At 40.0% G+C, this 24,709-nt stretch overlaps 1 protein-coding gene and 1 long non-coding RNA gene across 3 annotated transcripts in view; both read left to right on the top strand.

Moving 5' to 3' along the window:
* The window catches only part of sdc2 (syndecan 2), a 42,893-nt gene extending 25,801 nt beyond the window's left edge, over positions 1-17,092 (top strand). The window contains exons 2-5 of the mRNA XM_004548941.5: positions 7,884-7,998; positions 8,767-8,939; positions 10,907-11,027; positions 14,622-17,092. Of these exons, the coding sequence (XP_004548998.3) occupies positions 7,884-7,998; positions 8,767-8,939; positions 10,907-11,027; positions 14,622-14,785 (573 nt within the window). The 3' untranslated portion in view covers positions 14,786-17,092. The remainder of the gene's footprint in view (positions 1-7,883; positions 7,999-8,766; positions 8,940-10,906; positions 11,028-14,621) is intronic.
* A 1,838-nt stretch (positions 17,093-18,930) lies between these two features.
* LOC143414563 (uncharacterized) overlaps positions 18,931-24,709 on the top strand; it is a 69,589-nt gene continuing 63,810 nt past the window's right edge. For both annotated transcript variants that reach the window (XR_013095195.1, XR_013095196.1), the window contains exon 1: positions 18,931-19,053. This is a non-coding gene — a long non-coding RNA (uncharacterized LOC143414563). The remainder of the gene's footprint in view (positions 19,054-24,709) is intronic.

Genomic DNA, 24,709 nt, shown 5'->3' on the forward strand with positions numbered 1-24,709 from the left:
ACACTTAGATCACATTTCTTTCTCATTTTGATGCTCGGTTTGAACTCTATCAGGTCATCTTGCATTAAGTTGGTGCATGATTGGCTGCTTAGATATTTGTGTTAACAACCAGATGATTGGGTGTGCCTAATCAAATGGCTAGTTGAGTTTTGCTGTGAATCGTGCTGCTTTTTAATTGTAGCAAAATCTTGCGGCTGTTTCTGAAAGGACTGACGATTATTATTTGTGAAGGATTAATTAAGTGTGATTCAGATATCATGACCTTACTAAACAGAATTGAGATGGTAACCAACTGTTGGATTTTTAATTACAGAATTTTTAGATACTAGTTTCCTTTATTGCGTTATTCTAATAATTCTCGCTATAATACTTTGCTCTATGCAGATAAAATCATCCCTTTCTGCAACAGTCTTTTGATTACGGGTGATTTATTTGTTATTGTGAAACTAACTACTTAACTGCCCTCAATTAAAGTGGATTTATCCTTAATTTTAAGGATTTAAACTGATGCAACAGGTCCCAGGACTATTACTTAGACTTCTTGACATTGGAAATAATGCCTCCACTAAGTGAATCTTTGCCTCTTCCTCTTCTTCTGCCTAAGGGTGTAGGAGGACCGCCTCGTGTGCTCCTCTCAACTTGCATTCCCTCCTTATTTCTGCTGTTTTTGTCCTGTCTGCTGTGATGAAGTCCACGATATGAAGGAGGCAGTGGGAGAAAAAGAGAGTGGGCTTGGTTTGTCGACAGGAGGGTGAAACAGGGCAGAGCACGGGTGCTGCTCAGCAGACTGTCTTGCTATATTGACCTCCTCTATTGAACTACAGCAGGCCAAGTAGAACAGATAAAGTAAAGTCCAGCAGGCCAATCTGCCATCTTTACTTTGTTAATTAGGGATTAACACACTATTTATTTCACTGTGTCTTTCTTACACACACCTGCCCTATTATTGACTTCCAGGACAGAACCAAGCCGACAGCGCGCTCCATAGAGTAAAGCTAATACAGGATACACATGAAGAATGTTGATGTTACAACATATTTCAGTAATCATGTAGTAAATTAGGACTTAAGGCTACATAGAACAATAGTTTTCATGAGTGCAGCCTATACATCCTTAAAGTTACTGATAGATGTTGTTTTTCCTATTTTAAACCCTTTTTTTCTTTAAATCACATATTTTTTTTCATCCCCTGCTTTCACTGCAGAATAAATAAGAATGGCATTACTCTTCTCATGTAGCTGTCCACAAGAAAGCAAAGAAGTGTGTTTTAAGATTTCAGTCTAGCATGTCTAAGTGCTTCAAGTGCTGTGGAAAGCAACATCTTGAATGCTCACATCTTTTCTTTCCTTTTTCCTCTTTTTTTAAAATTTCTGTGACATGTGCATTACCTCACAAACACCCTATGAACTAAAGAACGGTAATACAACTTATAAATATAATAAATAATATAGATACACAAGTTATTCTCAGGCAAAGATGATGAATCTTATTACGTCTCAGCTCTGTGGCACAAGACGGCACATGGCAGGTTTCTAATTTGCAGCTATTTTGCTAGAAAGATGTCAAAAAGTGAAGCATCTCCATGCAGCCTAGATGACATCTAAGTACCATAATGTCTTCCAACTGTATGCTAACAAAGTACGGCATTAGGATTGCCAGTCTCAGATAATTATCAAGTTATTGTCGGTGCATTTCCCCACATCCTCCAACTCTGAAACACAGCAAACCTTTAAGAGCCACTTAACATTTAAATTTGTCCAATAATAAATCATTAATATGATGTAGCGCGCTTCACCAGTGTAAATTTGCTCCCTGAAACAATGTCTAATAAAAGAAAGGAAATGTATTAAGCTGAAGGAATATCTGAAAGTGGCTAGTGTAAGTGCATATACTCTAGACATTCTGATTAAATATTGAGAAGGTACTCCTGTAAAGCACAAAGACGTGAAGTACAACGACAGTGCTTGAAAAGCAGAGTTTTTTTCCCCTCTCTTTGGTAGTTCTTTTGCAGGCACCTTGCAGTTCTGTGGTATACTTAAAAAATTGTTAAGAACCAGAGAAAGCGTCAGACCAGCGAGGAAAGATCTGAGACGTTGTCTGTCTGCTGGCCCCTGTGCACTTGTTTTCCACATTTTCCTTCTCTCTGAAGTTGGTGTTATGATGTGTGTGTCTGTGTATTCGTCTCGCGCCTTCAAGATGTGAGGGCTGGATGAGTGTGTGTGTGTGTTCCTGTGTTGGCACATGCGTGTGTCCCATGGGCTCTTTCATGGACACGCATATGCTTGTGTGAGTGTCTGCATTCCGTTGAGGAACAATATTTCCCCTGGCCTGAATTGAAGTTGAGCTAATATTTGTTGTGTTTGGGGAGAGAGCAGTGTGTCAACAGTAGAAAGTGAGGACCCAGGCACAGATGAGATGGCTCCATTTCACCCATGTATCCTCTAATTCTTACTGTCCCGTCTCTTATAGAAAAAGAGAGGTGCAAATATGCCTTAAAAACCCTGCTAGACATGGACTTAGCAATTTTTGACAAGCTTTTAGCAGGGCATCCTGAGGCTACAAACTTCTCTTCAGCAGTGGCTTATTGCCCCCTTGCCTCCCTCTCTCTTTTCTCATCCTCTCCCTCATTTGTTCACCACTACCCTCCCTTTTATCATCACTCTCCTCTGTCATTGCCCTCCTTCTCTGTCATCTGTTTTGCACAATCCTAGTCTCAAGATCTTCATGCAGTCGTTGGATGTATAGGTTAACCAGACAGAGTGACAGGAAAATGCAGCCGGACAGACCTCCTGCTGGCCTATTAGTTCATTATCAGGCAGAGGTGCCAGATACAGCAGCTCTTAACAACTAATAGAGCATACATTGCAAGCCACTACCTCATTACAGCAGCTCGCCCTCCTTTTTGCTTGCCTTCATTTGCTCTGTTTTTGTCGATCCCTTTATCTCTTTGCCTTTCACTGTCTGTGAGCTTGGTCAGACTGTGTAGGATCTGCTTGTTAAGGTGTCCAAATGAGATTCTGTGTGTGTGTGTGTGTGTGTGTGTGTCTACAGACAGTGCCCTTGTGTGTCTCCGTTTATGGGAAGACTCTAGTTATTCACCGTGATGATAAAAAGGTTTGGATAGTTCTATCAAGGCCGTGACAGAGCCGATTTTCTCTCAAATGAATAAGACAAAAAGCCAGCAGCTCTATGGTTTGGTATTGAACCTACATTTGGTTGGTGTAAAGGGTCAAGTATTTTATAACTCTTGATGAACAGCAACCTCTGAAGCCACAACTGTTTACTTTAGTGGCAGTGCCAACCTTCACAGGGTACTGGTTATACTACACGATGCAACAAGGAATGTATAACTGAATACTTCTTTCTTAGAAGGCCAACTTTTTATTTGTAACGGAAAGATTATGGTTCTCAGAAAAGTAAATATTCTCGTTGTAAAGTTCAAAAGATTAGTAATGTCAGTGTGGGCATGGTCTGGATTAAAGTACAAGGCATCACCTCCACTAACACCAATTTGACTTGCTGCTGCAGTGAGACTCAGACAGACCTTTTGCGCTATACTATCACACGACGTTGCATGGCCATTAGGGCTGCCACGATTAGTCGACTAGTCACGATTACGTCGACTATCAAAATCGTCGACGACTGATTTAATAGTCGACGCGTCGTTTGAAGCTTTGTAAGATCCCAAAAGACGCAGGAATAAGTAGCAGGATTTAAGAGTGTAATAACGGACTGAAACAGAAGATGGCAGCACTGCATGTACAAGGATGCCAGCTGCCGTTAAACCCCGAAGAAGAAGACTGTGTCCCAGAATTCATAGCGCAGCCCATCGCGGCCCTGCTCAGTTTCCGACAATGGCGGCAGCTAGTTAGTTTTAATATTACTCTTATTATTCTTTCTGGGCCACAAAATAAACGTTTAACATATTTTCAGGCGAGAATGTAGCTGTGTAAACCTCAAATATCTGCTCAGTTTATCAAGACACCGCATATTTTCAAAAGCGCTCCGACGTTTTCGGAGACGTCTGTTACCCACTAGCTCCATAGCGAGCCGGGGGCTAGGTCACTAGAGCCGTGAGAACACCGGACTCTGGGCAAATCGTTTTCAAACCCACCCCTGTCTTTCGCTACTCAGGTTAAACATGATATATGAGTCACTTAGATAACTTACAAATGTTATTGTTTGGCTTTTTTCAGTATTTTATTTGTTCCTGAGTAAATCGGTTTGTCTGAGATTAAAGTTATAGTTTTTACACAGCTGAATAAATGTCAAGCAGACAGCTGATTATCAGAAGTGTGAGATGCTCAAGAATTTACTCCGGTGTCCTGTTATATTTTAGATAGCAAGGAGTTTATTAAACTTCACCGAGACAATCTGCAAATTTCATTAAAATTTAATAAACTATCATCTTGTCTTTATTTTTAGTTAGCACAGACCTTAAACACTTAAAGCTGTAAGCTAATGATAGTTATATAAGAGCAGATGCTGCTGGTGCAATAAGCTGTAGTTTTACGTCCAATGGATGATGATCCGATTAGTCGACTAATCGCAAAAATAATCGGTGACTAGTCGACTATCAAAACAATCGTTTGTGGCAGCCCTAATGGCCATACATCAAAAATTGAACCAGGCTCATATCAGGGCATAGGTGCACGCGACTGTACCCGAAGAAGGCAGGTATTCAGTACTTCTATTAACACCAAGCAGAGTAAATAGCACCCTGTGAAAAGAGTATACTGATATTGCTTTGGATTATAGACTGAATTACTACTGGTCTAATTTTTTCTTTTCACTGAAATTTTACATTAGTCTTCGGATTTCTTATTTCTTATTCTTACTTATTTCCAATTTTTCTGATTTAATCGGTACTTTTTGAGCAAAAGGACAGTATATTGGTTTCTGGGTTTATAAGAAGTAATCTTTAAATTGATCTTTTGCTGTGTAATAGATGGCTTTATGAAATTGTTGCTAAAAGTTGCTAAGTTGGATAGTTCCTATTAGATCCTTATCACTACCCCTTCCTGCACTCAATCCTTTTTACAGCACTATGGGACTTTTTAGGTAACTGTTGCTTAGACTAGAGCAGCAACACAACAGTGAAGCAATGTAATAAAAAAAAAGTGGGCTTCTGCAAATCTGTTTGGTAGCTAGTTTTTGGTGTTTGTCCTGCTTTAGCTGGTAGCAGATTGATGTCTGGGTCAGCGTAAAGCCTGTGATAAGGGCTAAAAGCAGAAAACAAACTGTAAATGTCACTGGATTGATAAAGAGAAAGAGAGCAACGTTTATCAGGCCTGTTGTGTCTGTGCACACTTTTCTGTGTTAGTGATAAAGTCAGCTTTATCAAGTTTATATTGTGTAGACTCACAAGAACGCATGCTTTTTAGTTTCTTTGTCTCCCTGAGTGTCAGAGTCGCTGAAGTTTATCGAGGTCAGACCTTTTCGTCCTCTCCGATCTGCACTGATTTTGTGTTGCAGTGAAGCTTGCACAGTTGATCCACTCTAATCCAAAAGCTTTGTTTACACAGTTTTGTACCTACATGTCTGAAATATAAAAGGGAAAAAAAGTCTCTACATGTCTGAAAATCTCGAGAGATTTTCCTGTCTGCTTTCGAGAGATGTGAGTGTCACTACAGTTTGATGTAGCCTTGTTGCAACCACCGTAAGCTGAAATTCTTCACAAAAAATTATTTTACCGTGTATATAGTATACTATCACAAAATATATAACAACAATTATACCCCAAGATTTAAAAAAAAAACTATAATTAGCTACTAAAATGTATATCACTTTTTGTTTTATTCATTCAAGTGTTTAACAATGTGCTCAATTGCTCACTCTAATATGTGTCTTATGTGTATTTAATTAATATTTATGAATGCTTGCATACATTTGTAAAACATGTATACTTATGCATGTGTGTGTGGCCTCAATCTCGTTAGTGGTCTTTGTCACTATTTAATCTGTGGCCTACCTCCTTTCGGTCTATTGTGCCTATATCTCCAGTGCATAAAGGCCTATGGACCCGTGGGGGAGGGGGCTGCTTGGAGGAGAAGAAAGGTTAAGATAAAGTTGCTTTGAACAAATTCGCTCTTTGATCAGGTGGTTCACTGGTGAAAGGCCTTTTTTCCACAAGTCAGTTGTGAGAGGAGAGATGGATAAACGTATTGTTCTGTTTCATCTCCCTTCTGTCTTCCTTTATCCTCTTTCACACTGCTGTGTAGTCCCTGCCTCTTTTGTTATGGAGAGTGACTGTGTGGAGTCGTGAAAGAAAGGCCAAACACATATGTGCACACAATGACTTAAAAGTAATGTGTTAGAATGCTTAGTGTAATTGGAAATGCCGAGAAACATCAGGAATGCAACTGAAAGGAAAACTTTTCCTGTCTCCTCTGCTTCCTTTAATTCATAGAAGTAAGAGCGTTTAATAAGCCAAAATGCTTGAATGTTTGTTGCTTTTAAAGTGTTTTTTGTCACTACAAGATAAATACTTTGCATTTTTGACTTCTGAGCAGCCAAAACAAGCAACTCAAACAAGCTGTGTTCAAACACGGAACATGTAAAACTGGTATAAATGAGAGGTTTTGGCCAATTTTCCTAAAAAGAAATAAAATAACAGACTTCGAGACAAGCCAATTGATTTCCTGCAGTCTAACCTGTTTTCCCCCCCTTTTATCATCATGAAAATATCTTCAGGGCAGACGTGGAGCTGTAGCAACCAGCTAAATGGTACAAAACACACAGATGCACAGCAACTATGTATAGGGGGGTCTTTTGAAAGCAGGGCTATTGTTATAAGAAGGGGCAGGACAGCCAAACACAGATTGGCGAATGGGACTTTAATACATGTTGCCATGGACACATTTATAGCTAGTCCAGTCACACACACTCAACACAACATGTACATAGCAGCGTCTAACATACTCACTTACTGATATTTTTCCCAATGTCCACCTGGTGCTGGAAAATCTCTTTTCTTATCTTATTTCCTGTTAGAATTTCAACTTACACAGCACGTCAGGAGGTGCTTTCTAAACACACATTCACTGTCAGACCGTGTTCTTTTTAGCCAATCACTCCATTAAGCCAGAACACAAACATTCCCACTACACTGGGCTGTTGTCTAGGCGATGATGCTGAGAGAGAAGCTACATGTTCTGACTGGTTAGTCATCTGTGCTTCATTGAAGTAAAAAAAAAAGAACAGGTGTCATCTACTCCAGCAGTTTAGTTCTAGTGATGCCGATGCCAGTCTGTACAGTTATGATTGATCTGTATCAGCGCTTATGATGAGCAGATTGGTAACAAGTAAATTAATAACTACATATAAGATTTGTATAACTACAGATGTTGGGGAAATCTTTTTGTTTCGCATGTCGGAAAGAAATAAAACAAAAATAAAAAGGTATCAATCTTAAAAATTGTTTACTGGCTGGGCTCTAATTTTGTGACAATGTTATCACGTTAAAGGTAGTGTAATTCTTGGCTGCTTAAGCTTAAACAAAGGGTGATATGTTAATGTATTTTATGCATATGCTGTGTTTAATATGTTGAGAATTCCTAATTCGCAGTGAAGACTGCAACCTATTATTTTAGTCTTTGTATTTCCTTCTTCAGAAATTTCACTGATAGCAGTTTTGAGTACAAAGGAGGTGTTTATTTCTGGCATTTAAAACAGTAAACAGCCAAAGTGTGCTAAAAGCAGAGTTACTAATGATTTAAACGGTACAAAAATAAAAAAAGCTGGACACTAGGTTTTGATTTAAGCTCGTGAATGGGTGAAAACAGGATACGTGATTATGTGAAACTCCTGCATGTCAGCAGTAAATCGGATGTATAAAAAAGTCGCATGAGTCTTCAACTCCTTGTTATCTTGTTATTTTACAGATAGCACAAGCACCCAAGATTCCCTCACAGGCCGATGACTTATACCTGGATGACACAGGCTCAGGAGGTTACTACCCTGAAGATGATGATGACTTTAACTCAGGGTCTGGCTCAGGTAAGACATTTTCGCACATGCTGACGGAGTTGGGTGAAGACGCTCACTTACAGTCTTAGCAAGTAATCTCTCAGAGGCATGATGACATCCATTCTCCCGTCCACTGCTTGTAACTTTTCTGAGCTCTGAGTTGTTTTGTTAGTTTTTTTTATTAACCAGCAGACTTGAGCTGTGTCATAATTTCTTCCCCCCTCTTCTCTTTCTTTAATCACCTTCCTTTCTCGCCTTTGTCTATTCTTTGTTCGCTGCCTCTCTCTCACTCGATTTTAAATTAAGATTGCCTTGTCACTGAGACTGCTGTGGGCAAGTGTGCAAATTTTACGTGTCTTTTTTATTAGTTCTTTGCTCTGCTCGCCTTAAGCACCTTTATAACACTCATTCCTTGGTCAAAAGTAACTCTATTTTTGAAGAGAGTTGTATAAATCCACAGAGAAAAGGTCAGAGTAGGTAAAAGGAGCGCAGACTGTGATCAATAACCCATTCAATACTGTACAGAGTGTATATCCTATTATTCTGCTCTGCCACTCTATGTTCTATTGGAGATTAAAACTGCAAATACATTAAAATGAATTCCACCAGTGTGAAATTAAGCAAGACAAAGTGTGTAATTCCAGACATACTGATATAATGTAAATCCATATTTTACCTCTTTGCACCCACATATCATAATCTTTACATTTTATTCTGTATTATAACATCCAGTGAAACTAACTTCCCATTAAGGATGCAGCAGGAATTACACTGACCAGATATGCGTGTTTCTTCTAGGTGGTGGTGAAGAAGCGATAGAGGAATCAGTGACTGTCACTATGGTTTATATCGAGCCCAGTGTAGGACAACCTACCCAGGATTCCACAAAAGATTTCACCCCGAGAATGGACACAGACCCGGTTAGAGAAAAATCCGGGAAGAGCATACCAAGGAAACCATTCACAACAAAGGTAAGATGTCACTTATGTCTGTGCCATAGAACTTTTATAGCACCAGACAAGAGTTTAGACGATAATGTTGCAGTTGGCCTCAAAGTGGGTGGGATTGGCAGCTGTGGTATAGGTGGGAAGGTGGGCCGTATACCAATCAGAGGCTCAGTGGATCGCTTCCCAGCTCCAACTGTCCATGTTTTGAAGTATCCTTGGGCAACTGAATCCCGAGTTGTCCCCAATGCAACATTAGAGTGTGAGTATGTGTTTGAGTGTTAGATAGAAGTGCTTAGGTGTAGATAAGAGCATTCTATGAAAGTGTGTATGGTGGGGTGAATGAGACTTTGAGTGATCAAAGTTGAGTGGAAAGGTGTGTCATTTACTACTCCCATTGTTTTAACTCACTTTGCTAAGCTAAATGCCGTTTGGGTGTTTAATTATAGCTTCAAGACATGCTCCTCAAGTACTTGCAAGGAAGCAGAAAAGATTATAGCCCTAAAAATGAGCTATTCCTTCAAGGAGACATTAAATGATTAAATGTCTTAAGTGTTTGTATCTGTTGGGATACATAGAAACACCACCAGGGATGCTGCTGGTGGAAAATTCTTGCTATGAGCTCAATTTTTTTTTTCTAAGCAGCTATATTTTATAATGCCACTTTGTGACTCAGTCATTTGTAATCACGGTGGCTCATCTGTAACTGTCATGACTCAACAGAGAGTAACACAGTACCTCAGTATGTCTTTAGCTGACCCAGTATGCCATGAAATCCTCTATAATACCAGGAGCTGCGAGGTTGCTTTCAGGATAAAGATCAAGTGCTCATGTCAGATCTCACTGTTTTTGCCCCATTGCAAATTATGGAGGATTACATCTCTCTTGGACATAAGCACATATTCTGGAAGCATCCTAGATTTCATTTCTGTGTTGCACTCTTACTGTAACATGCTGGATACTACATCTGTTTGGGATTAGTCGTCAAGGTCTCAACTCCCTAAGCCTACCTGGACATGTTCCATTTTTTCCCTCTTGCCACTGTCCTGTCTTAGGCCAAACGTGCTGGCTCACTTCCATTTTGGCACCTTGCACACTTCTTACTGTTGTTTGAAAAAATACATGGGCCCAAATAGTTTGCCTAGTTTTCTAGATGTTTAAAAAAAACCTTGGGGTACCTGGCTCAGTTTTTGTTGCCTACTTTACCAGGGGATTCCACTAATCTCTTTGGAATATCTGGATTTGTTACATTTTCATCTTTATTCAGCATTTTTAGATTTCACTGGCCAGATTACATTTTAGCCTCGCCTGAATTTTTGAGTAGACAGCTGTACTAAAAATTTGTTTTTCCTCTAAAAGGTAACTATTTGGGAAAATGCACACATTAGTTAGATGACCTCTCATGTGTCTGAGCTAATACTAAAGCAACAGCTAGTTAGTGAAGCTTAATATACAGCATAGACTGATTACCAGACGCTACAATAACATGTGCTTACCTCTGAAATCGTATATTTTCCTAGAAGCTTTGCCAACACTGTAAGGTTTCAAGGAATCAGAAATTGTACACACAAACCCTTAACTATCAGTTTTTCTCTTAAGCAAGATAAAATAATTTGCTTGGTCCTCCAGCTGTTTCCATTCTTTATGTGAAGCTAAGCTAAATGGGTGCTGGCTTTAATTTCATAATAAAAAATATTGGACATGTTTGAGCTTTTTATCAGTCTTTTTCATTTATCAAAAGTTCAAAGCAGGAAACAAAAAAGTTCCAAAAATATTAAACACATTCTTTACATCTGGGAATGAAACCTCAAATGGATTTGGCCATCATGCCAAGAAAAACATATGTACCCACATCCTCTAAAAGCAAAAAAGGACTATAGGTGGATGGAATGTGAAAGTTAGCAGTAAATAAGCTTGCCCTTAATTTTTCAGCTTCTTTTTTTTAAAAATCAACAACTTTCTTTTGGCTCTTCCCCCACCTTGTCTTCGCCCAGGCACCAGTGCCAGATACAGAGGACACGCAGAGGACTAGCACGACTAGCACCCCCGGCTCACCTCCAAATCCCGTTGAGGTCCACACTGAAAACCTCTTCCAGAGGACGGAGGTGTTGGCAGGTATGTGTCGTAGTATGCCAGAGCAGACACCAAACCAAATATACAGTGCTGTGCAAAAGTCTTGAGTCTTTCTTTTTATTTTGCTTCCAAGGAGACAGACTTTTTTGGTTTTTTGAGGGGGTGGGGGGAGTTTCTCAAGTGGTCTTGAGAAATAGTTCTTAAGGTTTTCTGATGGTCTTTCAAAGCTTGTATTTGAACATTGGCTGCTTTGTGTGTCACTTTAAGCCCAGTGCTTGTATGTGACCATTTTCAGAGGAATGTTTTTTGTTGTTAAGCCACTTAACACTGACCTATGAGTCCTTCAAGTATAGAAAGGGGACCTAACTTGAGGGATGAAGCAGTGTTGTTTCCACACAACAGACAACTTAGTAAAGAATCACTTTTAAATTGTATCTTGAGGCAGAGCATCGTTTGTTCCTATTTTGTTACTTGAATCTACAAAAACTGTCAAAGATAATACATTTTGACATGCATAAAATAGTATTTTTGCGCAATCAAAGTGATTCCCAAAGAGCTTTTATGTTAGTTCAAAACCATACCTACATAGGAAGACACAATGGGACACAATTAGTCGTGGATTGGCCTCCACAGAGTTCAACCTTAACATTATTGAAGTAGTATGGGATCATGATGACAAAGAATGGAACAAAGGGCAGCTAACATCCAAAGAAGAGCTTTGAATGTCCTACAAGAAGCCTGGAGAACTATTCCTGAGGACTGCTCAAAGAAATTAATGCAACGCTTACCTAAGAGAGTTCAGGCTGTGTCAAAGAGTAAAAGTTGCTGGAACAAATACTGATTTTTGTTTATTCAAGCTCATTAGAATTGTAAAACCTTGACTTAAATTTCAGAGAGTAGGATTATATAGTATTCATATTTGTTTCAGTGTTTTTGATGTGCCAATTTGTTAAGTCTAGGAAAACAAGATACCTATTTTCCCAAAGTGTTTGTTCAAACGTTCCTCAACATCATTATGTTCTTTCATGTGTTTAAGTAGTCATTTATCTTTCCATCCCCTCAGCCTTCCTTCATAATATGTTACGTGAGCATATTTTCAACAAACAATCTCTGAAATCTCAGTAATATTATCCCTGAAGTCTCTCACCTGAACCAGAATAGCTGCTTCATAAATGTTCCTCTGTGGGACCTTGCAGAGTTCAGACCATCGTGGATGTTTCAAGTGTGTGTTACTCGGTTTGAATACATAGAAATATTCCTTTCCATCCTCTTTTGACTCAAAACCGCCGAGCTCTCTGATGCTGTATCTATCTCCATGTGTGTCTGAGGGAAACCTTGATTGGCACCTACTTTGCTGCGATATCCATCTGGTGTTGGCAAAATGCAGAAACAACATCAACAAGGACAAATCAGGACAGCCTCAAAGACTTTTCCTTTCATTTCCCTCCCACTGATCAACTCACTTCATCTTTTGGCATATTGCTCTTGGATCGTGATAGGAAAAAATATTATTGCATGCAGTCTTTGGATAAAGTCTGAGAAAATTGAAATATACCTGGTCCTCTCCCCACTTCCCACCCCTGCAAAAACCCACCATCTTTTGCTCTCTTCTCCACCTCTTCTCTTCCTCTGGATTATATTCATTACTTTTCGTTCCCCTTGTGACTTCTATAAAAAAATAATTGCCCATAATGTAATTTTCACAATTCTCTCTGTATTGCATTACTGCTTCTTGGAGCTCGGCAGTTGGGTGTGTAGCAGGGTCTTTACCCCTGAGAGAGCAGGGCTAGTCAACAAGTGGAAACCTAAGGTGCAGCAGAGGGCAGATTGTAGCACCAGGAGAGACCCTAAATAGATTTAGGAGCTATAAAGGAACCTCATGCAGGCATAATTGAAAGGGAGGGATTTCAGGGTGGGTGGATTTCATTCAGAGTCCCCTTATGGTAGCCTGCTATTAGCCCACTGGTGCACTGCACAGTGTGTCCTCCACAGAAAGTCTAACTTCTAGTATCTCTAAACTACATTTCACTATCCTGAATGGATATTTCTGAGACATCTTCCAGATCAGCATGTATTTAATGTATAATACAGGATGGCTGCTGAAAATGTGAATTCATCAGATGGTGGAAAAATTTGTTTCAAGCTTAAAAAATGAAAAGCAGTCACAAAAAACATGATGTAGTATAACAGCGAAACATCCTGTACCTAGTTCAAAACCAGAAAACACCAATGGCAAAGGAGTCTGAGAAAACAGGTCAAAGCCCGACCAGCACATTTTGTCTTTATCAGTCACAGTCATGGTGGCGACTCAGAGGAACGCTTCCTTATGCTACATACATCAATAAATTTGCTCAAGAAATTCCTACTCATGGAAGGCACTGTCTTATACTCACTTTAAGAAAGAGACTGCTTTCTTTGTTGGGATACATAATCACATCCTGCAATTTTTCAGTATCGTAGCTGCTAAGAAATACCTCTCCCAAATAGTCTAGACAAATTTCTAAGCTATCTCTGCTATCTTTATATATCTTTCAATATTAATACAATACAGTAATACAAGTAATGCAATTAGTACAAGACGGTAGTAATACAAAACAATGCAATTTCTAGTGAAGTTGCAGTGCAATTTTTGGTTCTTTTGGATTTGGTCTGAGGCTTGCTGCTAAAAAGAGGTAAAAGGATTAGCAGTGGCTAACAAAGTTGAAGGCAATGGAACCAAAAAAAAAGTGGCTGGCAATATTATAATAGAATAGAGGTATACTTAATAAAATACAACTAATAAGTTTGCCACTGATATACTTAATAAAGTGGTTGCTGGTGTGCCTAAAAGTACCTAGGTAGGTAAACTGACCGGCCGTTTTAAATTTCACAACATTAACATTGTACCAAAAGAATACTGGATTAGGGGGAGGGTTTGTATGTAAACTGCATTCTGGCTCGGTGTCTGAGTTGCTCAGTTCAGACGCAGGATCGAGTTAAAGCCTTACCGTCCCGTTTGGTGTTAATGACCTGTTTTTGTTTGCTTTCCCTCGCTGTATTTATTTGCCTGACTTTTGATGATCTAGCCAATGCCACAGGCTTTTTCCTGTAAAACCTCAATCGGCAGTCACTGAACGGAATATAAACCTTGCTGAACCAACAGCAGTCGGGGCCAACAGGACTGTGCACTAATCAAGGATTGGCGCTCGAATATCCTGCTAACGTAACGCTAAATTTTAAGCTCAGCAACATATTGAAAGAGGTGAAATTAAACGTTAAGAAACTCTTCGACTCTGTATCTCCTGAGACAAGTTGCAGTTTTTTTTCCATTGACGTGAAGTAACCGCATTAGTCTGAGCAATCATTCGTGAGGGTTGTTGCCTGGTTTCAACACATTTAAGCCATCAATTTTCATCATTGCTGTTGAGTTGCATTCATGCTGAAATTTGCTGCAGCAGTTCCAGAAACAGCTGTTAAAGCAAACAGTTGTGTAACTGACTGCATATGATCGAGACACAATTAATCTTAAAACGTATTATTTTGGACATAGTTAAGGTGTTATTACACACACACACACACACACACACACACACACGACATTGATTTGAACTTCCAGCATTGATATTCACTCTCCATTCCTGTCTTTGCCTCTCTCAGCTGTTATTGCAGGTGGTGTTATTGGCTTCCTGTTTGCCATCTTCCTCATCCTCCTCCTGGTGTACCGCATGAGGAAGAAGGATGAGGGCAGCTATGACTTGGGAGAGAGAAAACCCTCCGGCGCAGCCTATCAGAAGGCTCCAACCAAGGAGTTTTATGCATAAAACCCGCTCTCCCCTCACCAGTTAAACAAAATCACGAAGGACTGTCAACAGCACAGTCCAATAACAGAAAACCTGCTTAAACATGAGAAACAACAAAATGTTTTAAAGTTGATTAAGGTAAAATAGGAAAGCTTTTGCGTAGAGTAATGTAATTACGACCTTTTCTTTCTTCTTCTTTTTTTTTTTTGAAATGAAAACCAAGCATTTCTCATTTAAGGCATCTGACTATATTTAAACATTTTGTGTATTATTTGAAAAGGCTGAAAAAAAATTAAAACAGGATGTGTAAAGATGAGGCAACTGACCGCTTCTGTTTTCTGTCAGAGGAGCTGTTTTTCGTCACTGACTACTTTTAACTGTAGCAGTATGTTATTTGTAAAGGAAAAAAAAATTAAAAGTGGAAATAATTGAATATAATTATTCTGTATCAAACCTACTTTCTTTTTTTTTTCTGTTTTTGTCCTAGCATGTCTGATGTTGATCTCTAAAAGGTGTATTACGTTAATTTATCTTTTTCTCTGATGTTTAAAAAAAAATGCCTTTGTAGTTTTAATGAAGCTCTTTGGTCTTCATATTAACGCTGTTAATGGTCAATGTAAATGTTCTCCCTTCAGGTTACAATGTTTATTATTTGCTCTCACATCAGTTTTTTGGTCAGTGTGAGCGTTTCATCATGTCCTGTTTATTTGTATGTTCTGTTCTCGCTGTAGTCTCTTTTCTCTTTTTTTTCCAAACGCAGGAATTCGTCTTTAAAAGAAGAAAAACATGTCAGGGCTCAAGGAAATCCACAAACCTCTCTTCTTCTTCTTCTCTATTTAATTCATTCTCTTTCCATTTTGTACATTCACTGCTTTTGCTTTCCACTGTTGTTGTCCAGCTGTGCGTGCGTGCGGGGGGGAGTATTACCTCTCCGTGGCTTCTTGTGTTTTTGGCCCATAGTCCCCCCCCCTTTTCTCCTCCTCCTCCTTGATGGGTCCCTCAAGTTTACTGACTGCACCCAAATTCTGCTAGCAGACTTTAACCTTTGCATTTCCTCTCTGTCTTTCTGTTTTCCCCCAAATCACCTCACTCGTACCTTCTTTATAAACAGAGTACAGCCAGTTGAGCTGTCAGTCCTCCCCCTCCCTGGTTGCCTGGTGTCATTGTCTGTGTCCCATTGTAGGTACTTTAGGCCCAAAGATTTACTCAGTGAAGGCGAGCTACTTCTTGGACACGAGGCTGGGGCCCAATCCTCACATGCAGTGCACATACTTAAGCAGAAGACCTTTGAGAAACCCAGTTTCTGATTCATAGATACATAAGGCTGCACAGAATATGTAAAACAGTGTTATATCGGAATAGTCTTTGACAAGACACCCATGTTGAGGGCTATTTTTTTTTTTCCTTTGGTCAGTCCTTACATTTCTAAAGAGCTTTCTCTGAGAGGTGAGGTTGTTTAGCAGGTTTAAAAACTAAAGAAGTTGTTTTGATGCCATTTTACATCTCAAAATCAAGTCTTTTAAAATGCCACATGTTGGCTGCTGTAGGATGGCCATGTAGCTACATCAAATAAAAACTGAGGTTATGGTCACATGACGGCAAGTCATAGTTGTCTTTTCCTTTTAATGATACATCTGCATTAACTTGCTCTTAAGAGACATTTATTTGTCAGGCAGGTTTGTGAAGTTGCCTTTTTTTTTCTTTTTCTTTTAGATGTACAGTAATGTGAAGTAGATGTAGTATTGTCTAAACTTCTAACACCACCCCCACATGCAGCTGTTCATCCCTCTACCTCTCCATTCCTTGTGTTTCTCTCTTCTTCTTTCAGTCTCTCTGTGATCCTTTTTGTTGTCTGCTTCCTTTGTCTTTTGTTGTAATAGGACCTAAGTTACTGAACTATACTGAAAAACCCAAAGACTCAAAGTATTTTACTTCCCATACCTACTCCCCTACATCGTGGCCACATCGTGTCATTTCCTCATCTTCTTTGTCTTCTTTCTTTTTCTTTTACCTCCCCTTTTTATTAGAGACCTGACCTTTGAGTCCAATTACTTATTAGTATAAGAAAATAAATATAAATATATATATATAAATGTATATTCACAAATGTTTTAAACCTTCAAAGTGCCTACCATTTGGAAATGTACTTGCTCAACGGGAGCACGTGTCGGGTGTGTACACAGAGGAGGGGTGTAAGCGACTTGACTGGCGTTCTGTGAGCATGGATGACTGTAATGGTAACTTTTTTTTAGTCTTACAAAAGCTGACAGTATTGTACCTATAAGTTGAAACAACACTACTGAATAAACATTGTGGCCTAATATCCAACTGCTTTTGCCGTCGTCTTTTAAAATTCCATTTCCTCTTGAATCTGTTGGTTGTAAGAATTTTCAAATCGATAGTAGCAACTCCTCACAGGCAATTAGGCGTTTTTGCTGTTTGTTACCGAGTGATTTTTGGTTTCAGGCAATTTACTCGGCTTTTCAAATATGACAGTTTAGTGGGTTTTTCTGTCTCAAATGATAGTAGATTCAATATCTTATTAGACAAACAAATTTTAAGGGCGTCACGTCACGTGACCTCTGAAAATTATCAGCTTTTTTCTTGACTATATTTTTTATTGAGTAAGATTCACTCTATGGACAAAAGTACAAGGTCTCCTAAACATTAGACCTCTAGAAGCTGCTTGGCCATGGAAACTCATGCAACGAAGTTCCCGGCACAAAACTATCATGCTGATGATGACAGAGATGATTCTGATCTGCTCAGGGCTGAGTTGCTGTCCTTCCTAAATGCTTCCACTTTGGAAAAAATTACAGTTAATCATGGAATATCTAAGAGCAAAGAAATTTCACAAATTCACCAAGGATTACCAAAAGTTGAATTCAGTGAATGGTTTAGAACAACCAAACATAACAAAATTTCATAATAAAAGAAATAATTAACTTCATGCAGATTGAGGGAAATGGTGTTTATCTTCTCTCACTGAAACGGCTAAAAAAATAAAGGGCTTTGGTAACAGGTAAAAACAATTAACTGAAAATGACTTATGAAAACAAAAGCATGTGCAACAGATATATTTAACAAAGTAAATGTACTTCTGTCATTTTCCAGTATCTTTATAACTTCACCAGAAAGCAAGAATTTTCTGTTTTCCCCGCTGTCTCCGTAATTTTGCTTGTAACTGCTTTGATCTTCTCATTGCTCATACCGAGGCTGCTGGCTCGTGCTGGCTCTGAGCTCTGCATAGCTTTAGCCACATTGCCTTTGTTAGCATTGGCTCGTTTAGCTGGGTGACAGTAATCTAAGTGTGACATCTGCTGCAATTGCAAACATTTTCATGATGGTGCCTCTAAGACTTACTGTGTTTCCACTCAAACAAAGGCTGTGTAAAAACTTAATAGCAATACATAATATCATGTTGGAGTAATAAGAAAAATTAATTCCCAATAGTGAAAACTTTGGTAAAGTTTGTGATGTTATTCAAGCAATGTTTTTAGTTTTTCCCATTTCAATCCTCAGAATTCCAGCAACTTCACCAACTTCAAGAAGCATGCGTGCAACAAAAAAGGATGTAGCCACTGAGGCATGACCTGCTGATTTGTTAACAATTTTTTAAGCCTTAAAGGCCAGAGAATTATGACTTAATCCAACTGCTGGAAAACTAGCCTGTGGTAATGCTACATCGACTCCAAGCGTGGATGTGAAAGCGTGTGGGTGGTTGTCTGTCACTGGTGTGAGCCATGTGATGGACCGGTGACCTGTCCAGGGATTAACCTGTCGTTTGCCCTGTGATATCCAGGATAGGTTACAGCCGATGACCTTTGAGCATCAACGTCTCAATACTTCCTGATAACAGTCCCTGATAGCAGGTCACGAAAGCTGAGTACTATCTCTCCTCTGGTTGAGAGTCGATTTGTGAAGGGAGGCAGCTGACACATAAACGGAAAACAAAGAAAGCACAATATGTTATACAGTCAACCATATCAATCACACCTTTCCATTTTCAGAGGGCTCTTTGTTATTTTAGCCCATATTTTAACATTTATGTAAACATCTTTGAGCAAAAGTTTCTCTCGGGACCTTTTGGCAAATGATACAGAAAACAAATGCCTCGCTTCAGGTTCAATAACATTCTGCTGTTTGTGTACCAGTTAGACAAACAATTTAAAACACGTGTTTATTTTTTGTTACTCTAAGCTGCCTAATTGCTGCCTGGCTCAGGTCCATATTTAACATTATGGATATAAGAGGACAAGCAATCTTCTCATCTAACTCTCCACTTACTGGTAGGCCAAATTATTCCTTTGAAATACAGAAAAACTGAAGTTTAACTTGCTGGTGCATCTGGCGTGCTTATAATGGCAAAAAGTGTGTGGCTTTTAGTTTATCTGCTTTCAGTTTTTCATAAATATCTTTAAGCGAGAACTTCTCCTGGGATCTATTACTGAATGTTTTGTCTGAAAAGCAGACGCCTTTAATTAACTACCTTAAAAAGTGCTCATTTGGCTAATTATTCAAAGGTAAGCTTTTCTTTCTGGCTTACTCTGAAGCACAAGATACCCCACAGCAGAGCTGCCCTCAATTTAAAAAAAAAAATTGCCAGTGCATTTATAAAAAGAGCACTGCACATTTAAAATGCGAGTCTGGCTTTAATACTCTATAGCACATTCACTCTCTTAACATTACTTAAAGTCTAAGGGGATTATCAGTGTGCAGATGAGTAATCTTTATGTGGGTATGAGCTGCACCATATCATTTTGGTGCCCTAATCTCACCCTGTTACAGAGGGAGATTAGAGTAACAGAGGGGATTAATCTCCACAGGATTGCACATCTTGAGTGGTTCCGTGAGTGGAATGGGGGGAAAAAAGAAAAAAGTGGGATTGAATCATCCTCTGACAAAACTCTCAGGAGGGAATGCTTTAGTTTCATTAACTGATTTAAAGAAAACACAAGGGACCCTCGTGCTGTTCAAGTAAATGTAATTCTCCTCTCTAAAGATCATTAAAAATGAACAATTTTTCATCTCTTATTTACGAGAGAGGTAAATGTAGTCATCTTGATGATTAAGTAAGAGGTGAAAAGCACTGCATTTATTCCAAATCAAATTAAGGAAATGGAAATATTTGGTGTCTAAACATTAAGGACGAACAAAAATGTATATTAAAAGAAATCATCAAACAATGAATAATAGAAATGTTGCTAAGCTAACAGTCATTTGTTGATATGAAACTATCAAAATGATTTGGTTTAAGGGAACTAGTGCTCTGGAAATGACACTGTGACTACAGTGTTTCTGAAACAAACTGTGCCTGCCTCCGCCTAAACATGCTAGGTTTTTTTTTTAAATTTTAATTATTGACCAAATACGATATGTGTGTGTGTGTGTGTGTGTGTGTGTGTGTTATTGTGGTAAAATGTCTGGGTCCATGTGCATGTATCTTGCTTCCTGGGGATGAGGTGGGAGTAGGGGGTGGTCCACTGGGTACAATGTATAGCTACTTTTGGCTCTTGATTTGTTCTGAGCGAATGCTCATCTTCACGCTCCTTTCTATGGAATCGGGTCAGTATGTTCTAATAAAGTATGTGATATTTGCCCAGAGGGAGTTTATACACGATATTTCAATAGGATAGGAGCCATTTAGGGTGTAGTGGAGCAGAGAGCCAATGGGAGAAGCCATTTAATGCTGATGCAGTAGCAAATATTTCCCAACCCGTCTGCTGCTGAAGATATTTTGCAAGTGTTTGGCTTGTTGGTCTCAAGTTTGTGTCAAAGTGCAACCAGAATTCATGCACTGTTTGTGTTTGCTTTAGGTTAATGTAAGAGATCACTATGTGTTTATGTCAGGAAGAACACACTGAGTGAAATATATACAGAAGGCATAACCATCTGTGTGCCACTCTTTTCCCCATGTTCTTTCTTTGCTTGCCCTTTTTCTTTCTGTCCTTCCTCGTATCTTTTTGTTCATTCCTTTCTTGCTGTCCTTCCCTCTCTTTCCACCCCTTTGTCCTATATTCACCCCTCCCCCATTCTTTGCTTCTTCACCTTTTTCTTTCTCATCTCCTTTCCCCCCCTTTTCTTCCTGTATAGCTGCAGAGCTAATTCAATAAAGCTGCTGGCCATCAACTGGTAGTCAGCGCCAAACCATGCAGAAACGTCAAGGAAATGGCGTCCAAGGTAAACAACCTGTCAGGCCTCATAAGAGCTTATGGCTGAATGCTAAGCCCGGGCCCGACCGGGGTCGACACAAAGCATCTCACTGACCCAAACACAGAGTACAGCAGCATAGCAAGCAGACACAACACTGGATTGCATCGGGACAATGCACCAATTCAAGCATGGGTCCTGCAAATTAAACTGTGGTAATTATAGTATTATGAAGCAGAAGTCTTGGTTTCAGCTCTAGAAATGTCTATATTCTTGTCTGGGTTTGGTCATAGCTGTTGTTGCCACAAGCCTCAGTCTCAACAGTCTCAGTTCTTGCAGCTGCAGCCTCGGCGACGTGGTGCTGTACACCTTCAAAAAAAAAAAAAAAAGGAAAAAAAGGCAAATACTCTAATGTTTATAGAAGTGTAGCCTAAAATTAAAGCTGAGTACCAAATAAAAAGAAAAAAAAAAGAATTCTGTTGATATATGTTATTGTCCACAGGGAAATATGACACAGAATTATGAGCAAAGGCCAGCATAAAAACTCTTTTGGACACTGAAATAATAATATATATTCATTTAGCCTTAAAGCTCATTTCTTAGCACGACGGGGGAAAAGAAAAGAATAAAGTTGCTCTGAGAACAGAGCAACACATCAAACACTCGAATTTAATAGCAATCAGAAGAACAAGAGAAGGGTCTAGAGTTGCGGTACAGTCTTTCTGAGGCTGAACAATGGTGCTTTGATGAAAATACTACTCTAGCATGATAACAGGCTCACTGTGTTAATGCTAGTATGCTTATGTTTAGCAGTCTGGACAATAGTGGTGGATTTCTTTGGTCCTCCACTATTATCAGCAAGATACTTTTATGACCAGTCCCTCCGGTCCCGTGTTCCAACTACAGGGGGATCACACTCCTCAGCCTCCCTGGGAAAGTCTATGCCAGGGTTCTGGAAAGGAGAGTTCGTCCGCTAGTCGAACCTCAGATACAGGAGGAACAATGCGGTTTTCGTCCTGGTCGCGGAACACTGGACCAGCTCTTTATCCTCTCAAGGATACTTGAGGGTGCATGGGAGTTTGCCCAACCAGTCTACATGTGTTTTGTGGACTTGGAGAAGGCATTCGACCGTGTCCCTCGGGGTGTCCTGTGGGAGGTGCTGCAGGAGAATGGGGTGTCTGGCCCATTTCTACGGGCCATTCGATCCCTATACAACCGTTGCAAGAGCTTGGTTCGCATTGCCGGCAATAAGTCGGACTCGTTCCCTGAGGGTGATGGGCTCCGCCAGGGCTGCCCTTTGTCACTGATTCTGTTCATAATTTTTATGGACAGGATTTCTAGGCGCAGCCAAGTGGCGGAGGGCTTTCACTTCGGTGGCCTCAGAATCTCATCTCTGCTTTTTGCGGATGATGTGGTTCTGTTGGCTTCATCGGGTGAAGGCCTCCAGCTCGCACTGGAACGGTTCGCAGCCAAATGTGAAGCAGCGGGAATGAGGATCAGCACCTCCAAATCTGAGGCCATGGTTCTCAGCCAGAAAAGGGTGGAGTGCCCACTCCGGGTTGGGGATGAGTTCCTGCCCCAAGTGGAGGAGTTCAAGTATCTCGGGGTCTTGTTCGCGAGTGATGGGAGAAGGGAGCCGGAGATTGACAGACGGATTGGTACGGCGGCTGCAGTGATGCGGACGCTGCACCGGTCCGTCGTGGTGAAGAGGGAGCTGAGTGTAAAAGCGAAGCTCTCAATTTATCGAGCTACGTCCCTACCCTCACCTATGGCCACGAGCTGTGGGTAGTGACCGAAAGAACGAGATCGCGGATACAAGCGGCGGAAATGAGCTTCCTCCGAAGGGTGGCTGGCCTCTCCCTTAGAGATAGGGTGAGAAGTTCGGCCATCTGGGAGGGGCTCAGAGTAGAGCCGCTGCTCCTCCACATCGAAAGGAGCCAGCTGAGGTGGTTCGGGCATCTGACAAGGATGCCTCCTGGGTGAGATGTGCCGGGAGGAGGCCCCGGGGCAGACCCAGGACACGCTGGAGAGATTATATCTCTCAAGAGAATTAATGTGGACATCAGGAGATCATCCAAAAAGCCCCATGGTGGATTCAACCCGAGGACCTTCGTGCTGTGAGGTGACAGTCATAGTCATTGTATGACCAGTTCTGCTCTATTGTATAGATTTATTTGCTCAGCATCACCAAATTGGAAATATCTAACTGCTACATTACAAAACTGTGGCTTTAAAGCAGTGAAGGTCTAGAGGGACATGTGGGACAGGATTTGGCTGGAATGAGAGGGGCAGAAATAAGTCTCCATCACGATGGAAAAGGAAAGTTTAATGTTTGTCTGTCATATAACCACTATATTTAGTCATCGCTGCTATGAGGAAACTTGGCAGTGAGGATCCTAATCTCTGTCCTAAGTCAAACTAAGTATTCTTTTGGTAAATACACTTTACTGGATTTAAAGTCTGACTGGTCCAAAGGGGCTCAAGCAGCACGCCTTTCCTAAAAGCCAAGCATTCTCAGAGCCTGGGTAATGCACCACTGTGAGGGAGGTGAGCTCAGCTCAGTACTTCTCAGGATCAAAGGTTTAGTGCTCAGAGATGTTTAGGAGGTAAATCATGTCTAAATGTCGTGACGAAAACTGCTACAATGAGTGTCTTAATCTCCATCTCCATTATTATTGTTCCACTTTTTACAGCTCTGAGTCACAAATTAAAAAAAAAAAGTAGTTTGGATCTTGAGGGTTTGAAGCTCAATGGTGCTTTTTATAACAGGGAGGTTGAATGATCCAGTGGGGAATTTAGACTATTTTAATTCCTCGGTTAAAAGGGTAAACAGAGCTGGTGCATTGTTAGAGTGGAGTCCAACACTCGGGTGCCTTTGTAAGTTGGCTGTTGAGTCTGGCTCAGACATTTAGCAACTAAGCCATTATTGCTACATAAAGAACAACACATTTGGGATGGAAAAAAAATGGAATGACAGTCTGGTAAGAAGAAAACAGGATTTTAGCTGCTTGCTTGCATTTCAGGAGTAACAGGAATCTAAAGTAGGAAGATAAACGTGTTAAACATGTTTGTTACTGTTGTTTATGAGAGATTTAACATGTTGCAAAGTGTTTTTTTAATCTTATTTGCACATAGATATATATAATGAATAGATTTTTCTACACTTTTTGAGCTTCTTCCATAACACTAAGAGTTCACCCAGACTTAACTTCTGTCACGCTCAATTAAATTTCCTGATCGCACCGATTTATTGGAATAACCTCATGTTCCGATGACTCAAGCCATAGAGACGGCTTTGTGATATAAAGTAATGAGATTATTAGGACTCATTTATTATGTTAAGCTTTAAGACTTTTGTGAGCAAACAAAACATCTTGTACTATGTTTCACTCCGAGGGACGACCGCTCCCTGAAAATACTATTCTCTCCTCGCTTAGTCAAACAAAGCAGATGGATCATTTTCAACAACTGGGAGCCAATAAAACCAAAACATTCAGCTCCAAAAGCTGCAGCTGTCCCAGTTTTTTCTGCCATGAATTTGACTTATATAGGCTGTGCTATTGAAATCTGGGAAGCTCTCAACAAACACTCAGCTCTCATCCCATTTACCACCAACCTGCAGAGCAAACAATGAAAATGAGTATTAACTCTCACACTGCAAATCAAAGTGAGCAAAACCAAGTCTGCAGCCATGAGAACAGCTTTGAGAGGGATGGCGGTTCTTTATGCAGTTAGAAAGCTGACATGCTCATGTTTAGGAGGTATAATTTCATAGTCCTATATAGCACTGACGAT

Source organism: Maylandia zebra, linkage group LG22, assembly GCF_041146795.1.
Source record: "Maylandia zebra isolate NMK-2024a linkage group LG22, Mzebra_GT3a, whole genome shotgun sequence".
NCBI lineage: Eukaryota > Metazoa > Chordata > Actinopteri > Cichliformes > Cichlidae > Maylandia > Maylandia zebra.